The 15,046-nt window shown below is 36.2% G+C and overlaps 1 protein-coding gene across 7 annotated transcripts; it reads right to left on the minus strand.

Annotated features, from left to right (window-relative positions):
- Positions 1 to 454: 454 nt before the first annotated feature.
- Positions 455 to 14,723, minus strand: LOC132282899 (peptidyl-prolyl cis-trans isomerase CYP95-like). Of its 7 annotated transcripts, none has more exons than XM_059784715.1 (15): positions 14,647 to 14,706; positions 13,436 to 13,521; positions 12,800 to 12,922; positions 12,653 to 12,707; positions 11,704 to 11,792; positions 11,361 to 11,385; positions 10,182 to 10,220; positions 7,777 to 7,894; positions 7,477 to 7,616; positions 6,921 to 7,284; positions 6,300 to 6,418; positions 5,892 to 6,096; positions 4,981 to 5,805; positions 4,811 to 4,876; positions 455 to 1,355 (listed from the first exon to the last, which is right to left on the minus strand). In XM_059784715.1, exons 3-15 carry the CDS (start codon positions 12,872 to 12,874, stop codon positions 1,037 to 1,039), a joined length of 2,439 nt encoding a protein of 812 aa, XP_059640698.1. In that variant the 5' UTR covers positions 12,875 to 12,922; positions 13,436 to 13,521; positions 14,647 to 14,706; the 3' UTR covers positions 455 to 1,036. The 7 variants fall into 7 exon arrangements, with proteins under 7 accessions (XP_059640698.1, XP_059640701.1, XP_059640700.1 ...); XM_059784718.1 differs by having other exon boundaries at positions 7,489 to 7,616; positions 14,647 to 14,705; XM_059784717.1 differs by lacking the exon at positions 14,647 to 14,706 and adding an exon at positions 14,522 to 14,611.
- Between the last annotated feature and the right edge of the window lie 323 nt (positions 14,724 to 15,046).

Genomic DNA, 15,046 nt, shown 5'->3' on the forward strand with positions numbered 1-15,046 from the left:
CAATGGCAAAGACAAATTCAGGCGGCACCACAAAGAGAGATTATACAAGTAATATATTATTTTTTTACATAATATATTATATTTCATTTTCCTAATATTTATATAACATATACTATTTTTTCCCTTCGTTTATAAATTTCAGTATGGGAAAGGCTTTACATTGTGATGGTGTTTTTCGTCTTAGTTGTTTCTAATTCAATACCTGTGTATTTTTCGTCTTAGTTGTTTCTAAAAGTTTGTTTGACAAATGAGAGAAGGAATTTATATTTCACAAAAAGAAAGAAATGAAAGATCATACACGCGTGTAAATATTTTACACCAAAACCAATTTATTTAATATTTCACTTTTGCACTCAAACAAATAATATAAAAATAATTATTATTTTCTTTCCACTGCCTTTTAAAAGATTTGGGGTGATTAATACAAATTTAAAACAAGTGGCCAAATGCCAGATAAAGCATAACTCCACTAGTACATATATTGAAATCATGTGATAACCAATTAAAGTACCTAGACAACAAATCTAGAAATTCATAAGCTACAAGTTGAAACTGAGTTCAACATCAAAATGACCATGCCAATTATGTATAGATAAAAAGTTGAAGGAAACCAAATGGACTGACTCGATCATATAAAACAGTTCACTCTTTTATAACATGGCCAGTTTTCATCAAGTTCATCGCTTCCAGAAAATCCAGCATATTCCAAGCATCCTAATGTAATGATCCTCGCTTAAAATATCTTCAGATCAAAAAGACATCCCAACTAAAACACACATTATGTTAAGAATAAACATATACTGCTGATGCATCTAACATCCATTATTCAACGTACATCACCATCACCATAACACGTCAACAGCCTAACCGAAGTTGAAACCCAGACATGGAACTGCACATTGCATCTAGCCAACTAGTGACGGAATTATAAAAATATTAATTGAAGTTTATAGATATAAACGCAAGCCTCTCGAATCTTCAAGATCAACTCAACCTCAACGAAAACACAGCATTTATGATCATCATGCCTACGTTCCTACCTCGGGCCTGAGTCAGGAGATCCATCTCCATAAGAGACCAGGCCTTTCTTCCCAGAGGGGCTTCCAGAGGATGACCTTGACTTCTCTTTGCTTGCTCGCTTGGGTGATTGTGAGTCAAGTGAGGACCTGGACTCTGATGGGCTCCTGCTGCGAGAAGCTGACTTCCGCCTCTCTGCACGGGGGGAGGTACGAAATCTAGATGTCTCGACAGGAGATCGGCTGCGAGTAGGGCTGCGGCTATAACGACGATTACGGTTGCGGATTGGACTTCGTGATAAAGTAGGGCTCCGACTCCTGCTTCTCCGGCCTCTGTACCTGCAAACAGGTGTAACATTGTACAAAATATTACAAAATGCAACAAAGAAATCTAGACGAGTAGTGATGATGACAACACCGACGACTATGATGTCGCTTAACCCAATTAAAACAATCTAAAGATGCATAAATCTTGTTGGCAAATCATCATAACCATCATCAGAACTGAAAGAAAGGTCTAAAGATTAAAATTTTTAAAAAAAAAAAAGAGAGAGAGAGAGAGAGAGAGAACATGTTGAAACATGAATGAACAAGCATATTAACAAACCCAATTAAAACAATCTAAAACTTATGAACCTTGTTGGCAAATCAACATAACCATCATCAGAAACTGAAAGGTCCATTAAAAGTACAAATATATATTAGATATGCATATATTACCATTTTTTTTCAGTAAATAAGATTAAAGGAAAAAAACAATATACAATTAGCCCCATGGGCCTACAAAAAATGGCCAGAGGCCCAGAAGGGCAAGCAAGAGGAAAAGAAATCCACCAAACCAGGGGCCAGACCAACCCAAAACCAACTAACTACTAAAAGTAAACTTAGCCAGGAACATCAACCAGAAGTCATCTGGGGCCCTCACTGCAAGACAGAGCAGTTAACTGAAGGAGAAAAAGTTCTCCACGGAATCAAAGGACTGGAGAGGTTCCATTCTTTCACACTGGTCTCAGCAAAGGGGCATTTGCAAAGTCTGATACAGAATAGCAGCAGTCAAACCAAGTCGATGGAATTTAGGGTTTCCAGAGGAGGAGAGGATATTTTTTTAATTTGTTTTTAAAAAAAAAAATTCTGGAATTCCTTACATTCCAAATAAACTTGCAAGGGTGAGTTTCCATGTTGGGATTCTGCTGTATTTCAATTTTTGTTTCTAATTTTACGAAGACCAATGAAGAAAATCATCTTTCTTGTTAGGGTTAGTGTAGAAGCCACACTTGGCTCGCATAGAGTTCCAAAGAACAGGGGAACAATGGCATTCGTGAAAGAGGTGATTGTGGTTTTCGGCTGCTGCAAGAAGGCATAAGACAAACATTTTGTTGCATCAAGTGTTTCATAGCTGGCTTATCTTTGCTAAGGAGTTTATTTGGGATGACTAGCCATAATAGAAAGTGAGTATGTATGAAACACACGAAATTTTTTTATAAAAAAAAACACGAACTTGTTTTATAAAGAACACACACACAAAATATATATATATATATAACACAAAATATTAAAATAAAAAAAATAAAAAAAAAACAAAAAAATCACAATTTTATTTATTTATTTATTTGATAAATATAAAAAAAGAGGAAAAATACACACCCACGCATACTTGGACATGGATCCGAGAAGGGCAATAATATTTTCCACATTGGAAAAAATAGAATTGAAATGACAAAATTGGAGAGCACTAGCATATAAAATATAATAATAGTATTTACGGAATTCATATAGCTCAACCTTCTATATCATGCAACTCTGAGAAGAATAATTAAATATTAATCAAAGATATTTTAGTCCTTTTCAATAGATGGAATGTCTTCTGGGATCATCCATATCTATTTACAGTAGTTTTAGATGAAATAAAAAAGGACATCAAAGAATACATTCTATGATGTATCTCGTTTGCCAACTATTAGAAACTTCTTGTTTGCCGACTATTAGAAACTGCTAAAAGGAAGCTCTAGCAACAAAATTAGAAACACGGAGGAGTACTCTAGAAGCAAAAAGCCTAAAAACTATTAAAGTCTAAACAGAATAAATGGTATCGGAATGTAAGTTTATAAAATAACATTAGGGGTCAATAATACAAAGAGACCAACAGATGCATCACAATGTAATAAGTAGGATTGAAGCAGCTTGGACAATATGCAGTCACGCAAGTTGTATCCTACATATGTGCCATACGAATACTGAAAAAATTAAAAGAAATATTTTAGAAAAATGGTTATTAGGCAAGCAATATTTTATGGAGCAAACTGTTGGGGATTAAAAATAAGCAAGAACAGCCTAGTTGAAATGAGAATGCTAAGATGGATTATAGGAGTGACTAGAACACCTAGGATTTAATCATGTGACGTAAGACCAAAAGCAGCACCTATTAGTGACAAAATAAGAGAGTGTGGTTGTATACAACTTAGACCTGTAGATGGACTAATAAGAAAAGAAAGATTTGTTTGCATAGGAGATAAGAGAAATAATCCAACCAAAACTCACCTGGGAGGAAATCATTAAAATATATATATATATATATATATATAATATGTTAAGTGAGTCTAGTGCTGAAGAAGGGCTCAGATCTGGTGCGTTCGGGTGCAGAGAGTGGTATTTTAAAAAAAATAAAATTAGAAAACATGATATGTGATGTAATAGAATGAATGAAAAAAAAAGGGGGTGGCTGACCTCACACGTATGGGTAAAGGCAGGCAAGAATAGCTGATGGTGCGGATTAATATTATACATATTAACATTCAATTTACATACTGTAGTGTCCACGCCAGGTCTGTGTTTTACTCCTTTAAATTTGACATGCCGACATATCGGTGTATCTGTGTTGTATTCAGTCCATGTCTCAAATCCATGTGTGTGCTACTTGAGACCCAACAGGTGCTAACAATGATCCTTATCCACTCCCTTGTTTTATTCAATTTTTAAAGAACTTCTCGAGTCTATCAATAATTTTCAACTTTCAATATAAAAACAAATCATGTGTCTGATTTACACTACTGCAATCTTTCTGTTGCGAGTACAAAGGTTTTTCCTTGGTATAACTACCCAGCAATGTGCGACAAACATGTAGATGTCACAGGAATCCCATATCCCATCGGTTCACAGATCTTTCCAAATTGTGAAAAAAATCAGGCAGGCTGGCATTTAAACACCAAAAAGACTTTGTTCATTTGAAAACCTTACACATGCAAGAGAACGTCACCCCTTTAATAGGAGAGCAAAAGGCTTACATTTTCACTCATAAACCATGTGTGACTAATGTTTTTCTACTATTCCAATGCTATCGGGGTTGGGCAGGTGATTTCAGTTTGCTCCAAAACCTGCTCCAAACCCACACTGGGATCCTAGTCTTTATCCCATACCTAACCAGACTTGAAAGCATCCATATACATCCTAGCAAGGGCTGGACGGAATGGGTTACCCAAATTCCAGGTCAAATCAATAACCCTGGGCAAACAACAGCTACATGTTCAAGTGTGTATCAAAAAGGTATCAATCTCAGGCCTGCCCTACAGGGACACGGAACCTCCATTATAATATCAGCTACTTAAACCAGAAAGAAGAAGATCAATTCAGGTGGCTCAACCGGCCAGCCATAAAATGCAGTTCTCTCCACACACACAGCACACTCTTAATTGAAAGGCAAGTCGAGGGTTTTAAAGTGGTGATGAAGAAACAAAGCTGAAAGTCGTGAAATGTAATACATGGAATGAAATTTCTAAAAACGCAGGCAGACAACAGACCTTGGAGGAGTTCTTACTCTAGGTGGGCTCCTGTAACGCCTAGGGGATCTCCTGTAGCTTGAATATCTAGCAATACAAACAACCATTTGCAAGTAAATAACATTTTACAAAAAATAAAAATAAAAATAAAAATAAAAGAAAGAAAAAAAGAAAAAGGGTTTTTTTATTACCTGTCCCGATCACTTCTGCCGCCATAACGATAACGATCCGGAGAAGGACTCTTGTATCTGCGTGCATACGAGTATCGCTGACTGAAACCCCTTCCCCTTCTAACGCGCTTGGGTGATCCATCTGGGGAAGGACTCCTTGATAAGCTCCTTCCACGATCAGGAATGGGTGACCTTGCCCTGCGTCTTGCACTTACAGGACTCCTAGAGTAGCTGCGACGATCATACCTGGTAGATGCCCTAACTGGACTTCGGCTAAAACTTCTCCTAGAAGGTGCCTTCCCTGAGCTTCTGCTTATGCTTCTTCGAGAAGATCTAACAGGGGTTCTGCTTCTTGGAACCCTTATAGGACTTCTGCTCACTGATTTCCGTGATGACTTCCTCGATGAAATTTTTGGTGGGGTTCGGCTAAGGCTTCTTTGAGGCGGGGATGCTATGGGGCTCCTGCTAATGCTTCTTCTAGATCGGGCTCTCAACGGGCTCCTGCTTGTTCCCTTTTTGCCCCTCACAGGACTTCTGCTGGCACTACTGCTGCTGAGACTTCTGCTGCTGACAATTCTGGCAGGGCTGCTGCTGACACTTTTAAACCTTTTGGCCTTGACTGGACTTCTGCTGACACTTCTGGAAGGGTTTCCGCTGCTGCCACTTCTGGCAGGGCTTCTGCTGATACTTCTGCTTCTCTGTGAGATGTGTGGGGGACTTGCACTACTACTTGGACTCCTGCTCACACTGCGTCTTGGGCTCACACTTGGACTCTTGCTCAAACTCTTCTTGGGACTAATACTCATACTCTTGCTCATGGCCCTTTTAGGACTAATGCTTCGGCTCCTGCTCATCAACTTTCAATAAAATACCAGATCTGGAAGAATCGGTAAGCATAAAGAATGAGGTTTTGAGAAGAATGGAAAATGAACCTAGATTTTCCTGGATGATCATCTACTACATCAGGCCCATCTGCACTTCTGTCTGATTTAGTTTCCGCTTCAAAGCCGTTACTTTGCCGCTCTCCATTTTCCTTAGGGTACTCACCCTCTTCCCTTTCAAGCGTTTCAGTCACCTCCCCCTTTTTATGATGAACGGCTGTTTCTCTCTCCTCAGCCAAAGGAGGCTGCTTTTCAACTACAAAAGTTGATAAAAGTAATTATCGGAAGCATCTAAAAATGCAATTTAAAAGCATTCCTATTAAGGCAATATATATGTGGGATGAATGTTGTACCTAAACAAATCAAGATGCTGGTCATAAAAATCTAAGCAAACGCAAACAAAAAAGATATATTAACCGAAGGCCTAATGGAAATACAATGAAATAAATTCAAGCATACCAGTTATCTGAGCAGGGTTTTTATGCTTCCGGTCTGCCCTTCCAATATCAACATCATTGTCATCAGAGCTACTTCCACTTTTACTCTCGCTTTCAGTATCAGTAAGACTATCTGACGCTCTTTCAAAATATAACAGAAAGGAAGAACTTCAGACCAAGAGAAAATGAAGAAAAGAACCAGAGAAACAGAGCGAGAGAAGATAGCTCAAGTAATACTCTCCCTTAAATGGCATGCTTGTAAATGAGGGGAGCAGTTTAGATGGTTATGTCTTCAGTTTAAAAAACACAAATAGCATATCAAGATCAATTCCAATACAAACTTGGCACTAATGACAGTAAACTAATAACCATGATATAACTTTTTTAATTCACAACAGCACACAAAGTAATGACACCGTGAAATTTCCCATATATAGAGGCTAAGAAAAAAATCCCACAAATATACATCTACAAACAGAGGTTTCCACTAGGTCAACAAAAAATAAGCAGTTCCAAACAGAGAAATTCAGGAGATTATGGTTTTTGTCATGGAATTATCAGAAAAAATAATTTTCAAAAAGTGAAGAAAATTTGAAGTTGCATCTAGAACAAGGAACAGAAAAGTTAAATCTATAATGCCAACCTTTTTGATCGGTGCTTTGATCTCCTATCACGCCTCTTGCGCTTTTTTTCACGCCGTCTATCCCTCCTTTTTCCACGTCTATATCTGTCTCTCTTAGAAGATCTCTTTCTCTTCTTTCGCCTGTCATCACTTGAAGAACTTAATTCAGATGATGATGATATATATGAGTCAGAATCACTATCAGATTCAGATGATTCCATCTCAGTATCTGAGGAACTATCTGATTCAGATGTATAATATTTTCTTCTCTTTTTCCTTCTATCTCTTATAGGCCTTTTGTGTTTTCCTCTACGCCGTACTTCATGACTATTGGCCTCAGAAGAAGCATCCTTCCCCATTTTCAATTTATTCGCTCTTTTTTTGCCTGCACTCGGTAATATCAAGCACTGAGGGAAAAGAACACCATATAACGCAAACATAACCCAACTAATAAAAGTTAAATATTACATGTCTTTCAAACAAAAAGGAACTAAAAACACATGTAAGATTGTAAAATGCAGAACCTCTAACTAGTAAGACTCTAAAAATAACATTTTACAACAAGACAATATCGCACTTTGGTTCTCACCCTCGCGAAATTCACCGCAATTAATGATCTTCACCGTAACAACTGGTTTCCCGTCTTCCTCACCCACGTTCTCAATTTTCTTCAAAACTTCATCTCCTCGCACGAGTTTTCCAAAGACAAGGTACTTCCTGTTTGAGAGAATTCACAAATTTAAGGATGCGAAAAATACAAACATACTTGATACAATTTGTAGAATGTAGAATGATCAAAGATTTTCAACCTAGGAAAAAATTTCCCTCACATCCATAAGGGAATTGAGTACTGCAGCAAAATAGCAAATAAACTAACCTGTCAAGCTGATGATTAGCCTTGAAGGTGATAATGAATAGAGAACCACGGGCATCACGTTCAGCAATTGACATTGATAGAAGACCAGGTGTATTATGTTTTAGCTTGGGTGGCTCATCTGAAACATGTCACAACTACCACCAGTCACTCATAGGTAAAACAGAAATGTGCTAGCATAAAAGACTTTTTTCCTTCCATGATTTAAAAAACAAATGACTTTTTAAAGAAAAAGCTTCGAGGGGGAAATTTATGAAACAATAAATCCATGTGCTATTTTATACCACCAGTATGTACAACATTATTAAAATACGAGAACCAAGAAAACAAGACAGGAGTCATGCATCCCGAAAAGTAAGACTGGAGCAATGCCACGATAGATTCCTACTTCATAGCACACCCTAGACTCATCATCCTAGTTTGAGAAACAAAAGATGCATGATTATCAAACTACATTTGAACTTGTACAAACATGAACACAATTTTAAACAACATACACTACATAGGCACACACATGATATTTGGCAGTTCCAATAACTTATCACCATATTCATAAATTAGATGTTCATGATATTATATACCATTCAAAATCACAAGTAAATGCAGCAATTAGTGAACCCACTAAATTAATTATATGATATAGAAAATCAAATTTGGTTAAGGTCAATAGTATTAAAAAAAAATAAAAGCAGCAGTGGCTCAAATTATGGAACAACAGTTGTAGTGGCATCACAATAGGACCAACACTGGCTGTTGAGGAGTGGTGTTGACTGCAATGGAAACAACAATAGTACTTATGATGCGATAGTGGATGCTGAAAAAAGTGTATTGACAACAAAGGAATGAAAGAAAGTACGAAAATCAACGCCGTGGAGGAAGGAACAGCAGTGGAGGCCTAAATGAAACTACAAGGATATAGCATTGATAGCAGCTACAACAGTAATGGTGGTGTTGACAGATGCAACAACAATGCTGCCAGAAGGGAAGGGGGTTGTTGATGGCCACCACAGCACCAGGGACTGTTACTGCCAAGAGCAGACTTGATAACAAGAGGTGGCAATGGCAATGGTTGTGGTGCCATCATGGTTGCTCAATACCAAGAGTGGAACTATGACCTGAGAAGGTATAACTTCTAAAATTTCTCATCCAAGGAAGATTAGTAAGTCTAGCATAGTAAAGGCGATTCAACCTGTATGGACAAGGAAGGACACTCCTCAACCACCACCAACACAACAAACATATAAAAACTATGTAAGTTATACTATAAAAAGATACCCCATTTTAAATAATACTCGACACTAAAAAGCGTAGAGAAGGAACAACCCCACTTAAAATGTTGTAAAACGTCACTTTGCAGGAGGATTTCTTCTCAAACAAAATATCATGTCATGAGCTACCATTTTTATACAATCAGTTCATCTTGTCTTGTAGATCCTACATAGAACCATCCTTTTGCACTCCAATAACCAATATTCTTTTAATACACAATTTTTAGGATCGACACGTGATATAGGGGATCATCCTTCAGTAGCTAAGTAGAGAAGCAATAGAACCATCAAAAAACAACATATGCTCAATGCAAACAAGCTAGTTGAGTAGATGAATCCAATATGTAGAACCAATATACACCAAAGAAACCCCCCCACTCCCTTCCATAAGTTCAAGTGTACAACAGTTGAGCTCGCTCTACCCACTAAAGCAAAACGTGTAAGGATAAACATAAACAATCAGTTTAAAATTTAAGTGTCCTTCCATAAACATCATGTAATAAAATGTAAATATACTACAATATTAAACAAACCAATTATGCAACAGAAATTTCTGCCTCAAAAGGTTAGCCCATTTAATATCCAACACTCTTTTATACTCTTATCCAATGCACAAGCTCACTACCTAAAAAGGAATAAAAGCATCCACCAATTAATACAAGAAAAATAGGATAGAAAAAAAATGAAAGGTGCTTATACCTTCAGTGCAAAGCATACTTTGAACACGTCTATGGCACTTAAAAGGGTAACATCCATAAATCAAAGAGGTACAAATACACATTTAGACATGATATCTATACACCCTACCATTTTAAGAGACAGAAACAATATTGTCCAATTTCATTGGGTCGAAGCTCCCATGCTCCGAGAATAAGATCAAAGTCAGCCCCCACCTTCACAAGCAATGCAAAAGGAAACCCATTTGCTCACAAGATACAAATGATTTGTGGGAAACGAAACATACATGATTGTGTGTGTTTGGGTCAATCTTTTTTATCAACAATCTAAGTCACAATCCTCAAAAAATGTGGCAGAAGCTCTATGAATAATAATACTTCAAAGAATAACATCATAACCAGACAGTAAGACTATAATACAGAATTCACATGGAAAGAAACAATAACATAATTGTATACTCACCTGGAAACTTATCCCCATATATGCTTTCTCCAAAATTCCCTGCAAAGTAGGCAAAACAATTCAACTTAGTGTCATTAATAACCATAAAATAAAAGCAGTTTCGCCGAATTGTGGAATGGTCTTTCAAAAAACACATCACGACCATCAGGACAACAAATTGATAATTCAATTGGTAAATAATGTTGCTGAAATCAGATGAGGGTTACTCAAATAACTCGCAAATTTATGCTTTTAGGGTCAAGTTCCACTGCAGTTTCCTCATCGTCAAATCAGGCCTCAAATTCAATGAGTATTCCTGGATCTCTTTTTTTTTTTTTTTTTTTGATAAGATTTCCCACCCCTCTTGTTTTACCAATTACCATTATAATTATCTTCAGCAACTAAACAATTAGACGCGTCCCATTTGTTAGGATAAATGCAAGGATAATAATGATGAGCGCCCATACTAAGTAAACTCTCTTTAACATTTAGGTTTCATACCAGCTGTCATTGCGAGAGCATACTGAAAATGCATCCTGATAGATTTGTGTGGATAATCGATAATTTCATTGCCCGATAACTTGTTTGTCAATAATTCTTACATGTGTCACTGCCTACTCTTACCAATTCATGTTGACAAAGTTGTAGGAACCAAAACAAGGTGCATGCAGTTTGTTTTTTTTGTATTCCTGACTACTGTTAAGCTCAGAGTTCCTGTACCTTTCTAATAGCTTTGTCATAAGGGGTCTCATCGCAATTTTGGGTTACCAGGTTACTTCCACAACTTAAGCCAAATAGTCAAGTAGACCTATTTTATCACGCAAAAATTATAAATTGAAAACAAGTTTGGACGTCTTTTGTGCGTGTGCGTGGGGTGGGGGGGGGGGGGGGGGGGGGGGGGGGGGTTGATGGGGTTGGAATTTGGAATTTGTTCATTTCAACTGTCTCATGCTCTTTGTCTGCAACAGTATTCAGAAAATTTAGGATTTAGCAATTTAAGAAAGTAAATTACCATGCAAGCTCAAATAATTAAAAAAGAGAGAGAAAAGGAACTGAAGTATAATAATTGGATCATTTTAATCATCAGGGAATACACATCCATGCATAATACTGAACAGAAATCATAATCTTCCTCAAATTTCCAATCCTCGAAGATGGAATGATACAATGGAAGCAAATTACAGCACAAAGAACACGTACCATCTCTTCTAAGTAAATCGCCTCCCTGCAAAGAAAATAGAAAAGGTAAAAAAACAAATTATTAATACATTGGCAGTCAAGAAGAAAACTTTTTGTACAAAACTGGGTTGTATACGTGAAGTTCAGTAAATTTTTGAGGATGGACAACTAAGCACAACCTTAAAACTACATCACAAGAAAAGCAGTCGTGACCATCAGCCCTGTATCCTACATCATAAAGAAGGATAGCTGACTAAAAGAGAGACCACTTCTAAATCATGCTCAACCAGAAAATGAAGCATGACAATGAATCACTTTCAATCTATCAAAAAACTCCTACATAGATGAGAAATAAAGAACGTACCTCAGCCATGGATCCTTTAATAATGCGATGGAAAAAAGATCCTTTATAGTGTAGAGGCATTCCATTTTTAACACTGACTCCTTTCTCCCCTGAAAAAATATCAATTATAGAAATCAGAAAAATATATATATAAATAATTTAACTGTCATCATGCAAATGGATTAAAATGAGCAAAATTGCGGGAAAATATATTTCATGATGATTAACAGCATCACAACTCTAACGACATCCATCAGAACATAATATTAATCCTGAAAGATTCAATCTTACTTTCTCTCCATTGATGTGTAAAACATGACGGAACTCATGGGTGTTGACAACAAAGAACTGATTCAGAAGTGACAACAAGAAGTTACGTTGTAAATCCATCAAAAGATAAACATAATATTCTAACAAAGTTCAATCATACAGAATTTATTTACACATGTTGTCAAACAACGCAACGGAACTAATAATTACAACATACAAATGGTGCTAAACAGACAACCACACTTTGCATTATGGATCCCTTAGCACCGCCTGCAAATTAAGCTTTTCTGAGAGTGCAAGGGCTTCTTCAGTACACAGATAATTATTAGTTTAGCACCATTTGTATTTTATTTTCTCTTGTAACAACGCAACGGAACTAATAATTACAACATACAAATGGTGCTAAACTGACCACCACACTTTGCATTAAGGATCCCTAAGCACCACTTGCAAATTAAGCTTTTCTGAGAGTGCAAGGGCTTCTTCAGTACACAGATAATCAATGATAAATTTACAAGAGAGAATAAAAAAAATTCAAAATACCAAAACACATTTAAACATATGACTGGATTAAGACTACAAGTACAACATGGAGCTAAACAAAATTAAACTATAATTTAAAAAATAACTTATCCAGGAAAGTTGGAACTTGTACTGGGAAAAAAATAACTATCCGGTACCAATTACACAAATACATTACCTGTACAGAGTGCACGAAAATTTTCTGCAGTCTTTGGAACAACATCAGAGAAAAGCTGTAGAACCAAAGATAAATAATGTATTTATTGAACATAAAGAACTTATTCACTTAATAAAAAGTTTAAAATTCATAACATAATAATTATACCTCAAAAACCATTTTTTCAACAGGATTTCCATCGATAGAAACGTCCAGAAAAACCAGAGGGTTCTTCTTGCTCATTTTCTTTGTCTTTCAAGATTACAAATTCACAGCAATTGGACCAACGATCTGATAGCAAAGTTGTGCATTAGCAAGAATACTATTAATTCATACCCCCGCGCCCGGGGGGTTGGGGGGCACATGATTAAGAAGGTTTGGACGTGTGCAAAAAAGACATCCAAGTAAGCCAGTCAGGAAGAATGACATGGTCCGCATTGAGCAAATACTAGGGGAAGGGGAAGACCAAAATTAACATGGGTAGGGCAATTAGGTAAAGATATTATAACACTTCATTTGACTGAAGTATTGCCTTAGATAGTGTGAATTGAGAAAATAGGATTCACATAGTTGACCACAAGTAATTGGAAAAAGGCTTTGTTGAGTCAATTTGAGCATAGAAATCCGAATACAAATTAAATATATCCCAATTTTTAACTTAAAATATGTCAAAGTGGATATAACAAGCACATGCATACATATAAGTAGTACTATCAGGAGTATCATGCAGTAATGTGAATTCCAAATAATCATGGATATAAACTGAGTAGTTCAACTCAGTAATTACTTCTCAAATATACCAACCCTTCAAGAGAGGAACAAGCAGGCCATCAGCATTTAATTAGCACAAGCTCCAGATCAGCATATGAGGCTTCAGTCCTTAATTATGCCTATAACCAAAACAGGCTCCTCTTTTTCAATAAAGAGATGAAGATACATATGTGCACACTTACATACATGCATGCATACGTAAGTATACATGTGTACAAGCAACTGAAATTCAACATATAATGATATTTTCACTTCAAAAAGAAAGTAATAAAAAGTGTGATTATAGGGACGGTTGGAATCAAACCACAACTCAAAACACTAACTAATTCATTCACATCTCCAATTTATAAAAGGATAATTATCTCCTTGTTAAGGAACAATAATCCATCATCCAGTCAATGTAGATAGTTCATACTTGACTTTACATATCCAACAAAATGGCGTAGTTCTCCCATCATATTAACAAATCAAATATAAATTCAAATACAGAATAAATAAATCCCACTTTTTCAAACACACTATTTCAACATAGATAATAAGTAATATCATGCATATAACACATACATAAATTGAGTACTATCATACCACTAACATATAGTAAAATAATATTCCAAATTCTAGACAATACTGGATCTAAACTGAATAGCTAAAACCTTAATTACTTGTCAAATTCATCAACCCTTCAAGGGGGAAGCAAGACCGAACAACCCAACCCATTTAATTGGAACAAGCTCCAGATCAGCCTATGATGTTTCAATCCTCAATTATACCTGTCAGCAAATTAGGCTCCTCTTTTTCAATAAGCATATGAATAGACACGAAAATATAAGCATATGCATTCGAGCATACATATATATCGCCCACAAGTAAGCAAAATTCAAGATATGTTTACTTGAAGAAAACTATTGAAAACATGTGATTATAGAGTACTATGCGAATCTAATCACAAACCTAAACCCTAACTAGTTCTTTCACAAACCCTAAAGTGCAAACAGATATAGCATGATCATTACAGAACTGAAACCCAAAGACACAATAATCAGATTCATCAGTGACATGAGTATAAACTACGATGTAACAAATTCACGAAATTAAGAAGAAAAGAACTACAGAATATACGAGAACAGATTGCAGGGAAGCTTGAACAACTTGATTGAATTCGATGAATGTCAAAAGAACGTACAAAGATGTAGCATACAGGCGTGCATATATGTGTGTACAAAAACCCTAGCCCTAATTTCTACCTGATTGACGGTGCAGCTAGCTTTGCTGCTGCTCCACAGAAATGTAACGATGAGAGAGAAAGAGAGAGCCTTCTTATAAGCGAACCTAGCTACACTGATCTGGTATTTACTGAATTGACCCTGTGTTTTATTGGAATGAACTGATTTGCCCTTGGATGGAGTGAAATGTTCAAATTACCCCTCTTAACTAATCAATTACTACTTCTTCTTCTTTTTTTTACTTTTTTTCTCTTCTTAAAAAAATAAGAGTAATAAAAATACACAAAGTGAAAGAGAAATCGCGAAAACTCGTTTTAAAAAAGAAAGATATCACTGAAAGAGGAAAAAATTAATGAAAAATAAATAAATAAATATAAAACACCTTCCTATTTTCCTCATAAACAAGAAACTAAAAACTCTC

Source organism: Cornus florida, unplaced genomic scaffold, assembly GCF_030987335.1.
Source record: "Cornus florida cultivar Cherokee Brave unplaced genomic scaffold, ASM3098733v1 CherokeeBrave_3.0.0_Hap2_Chr11, whole genome shotgun sequence".
Classification (NCBI taxonomy): Eukaryota; Viridiplantae; Streptophyta; class Magnoliopsida; order Cornales; family Cornaceae; genus Cornus; species Cornus florida.

What these genes read in the sequence shown, in the direction of transcription:
- LOC132282899 (XM_059784716.1), bottom strand. Translation starts at nt 12,874, where the DNA reads ATGAGCAAGAAGAACCCTCTGGTTTTTCTGGACGTTTCTATCGATGGA. An exon ending in TCAAAGCACCGATCAAAAAG is followed by an intron (nt 6,419 to 6,920) that starts GTTGGCATTATA and finishes ATATTTTGAAAG; the next exon opens with AGCGTCAGATAGTCTTACTG. An exon ending in AAACCCTGCTCAGATAACTG is followed by an intron (nt 6,097 to 6,299) that starts GTATGCTTGAAT and finishes CAACTTTTGTAG; the next exon opens with TTGAAAAGCAGCCTCCTTTG.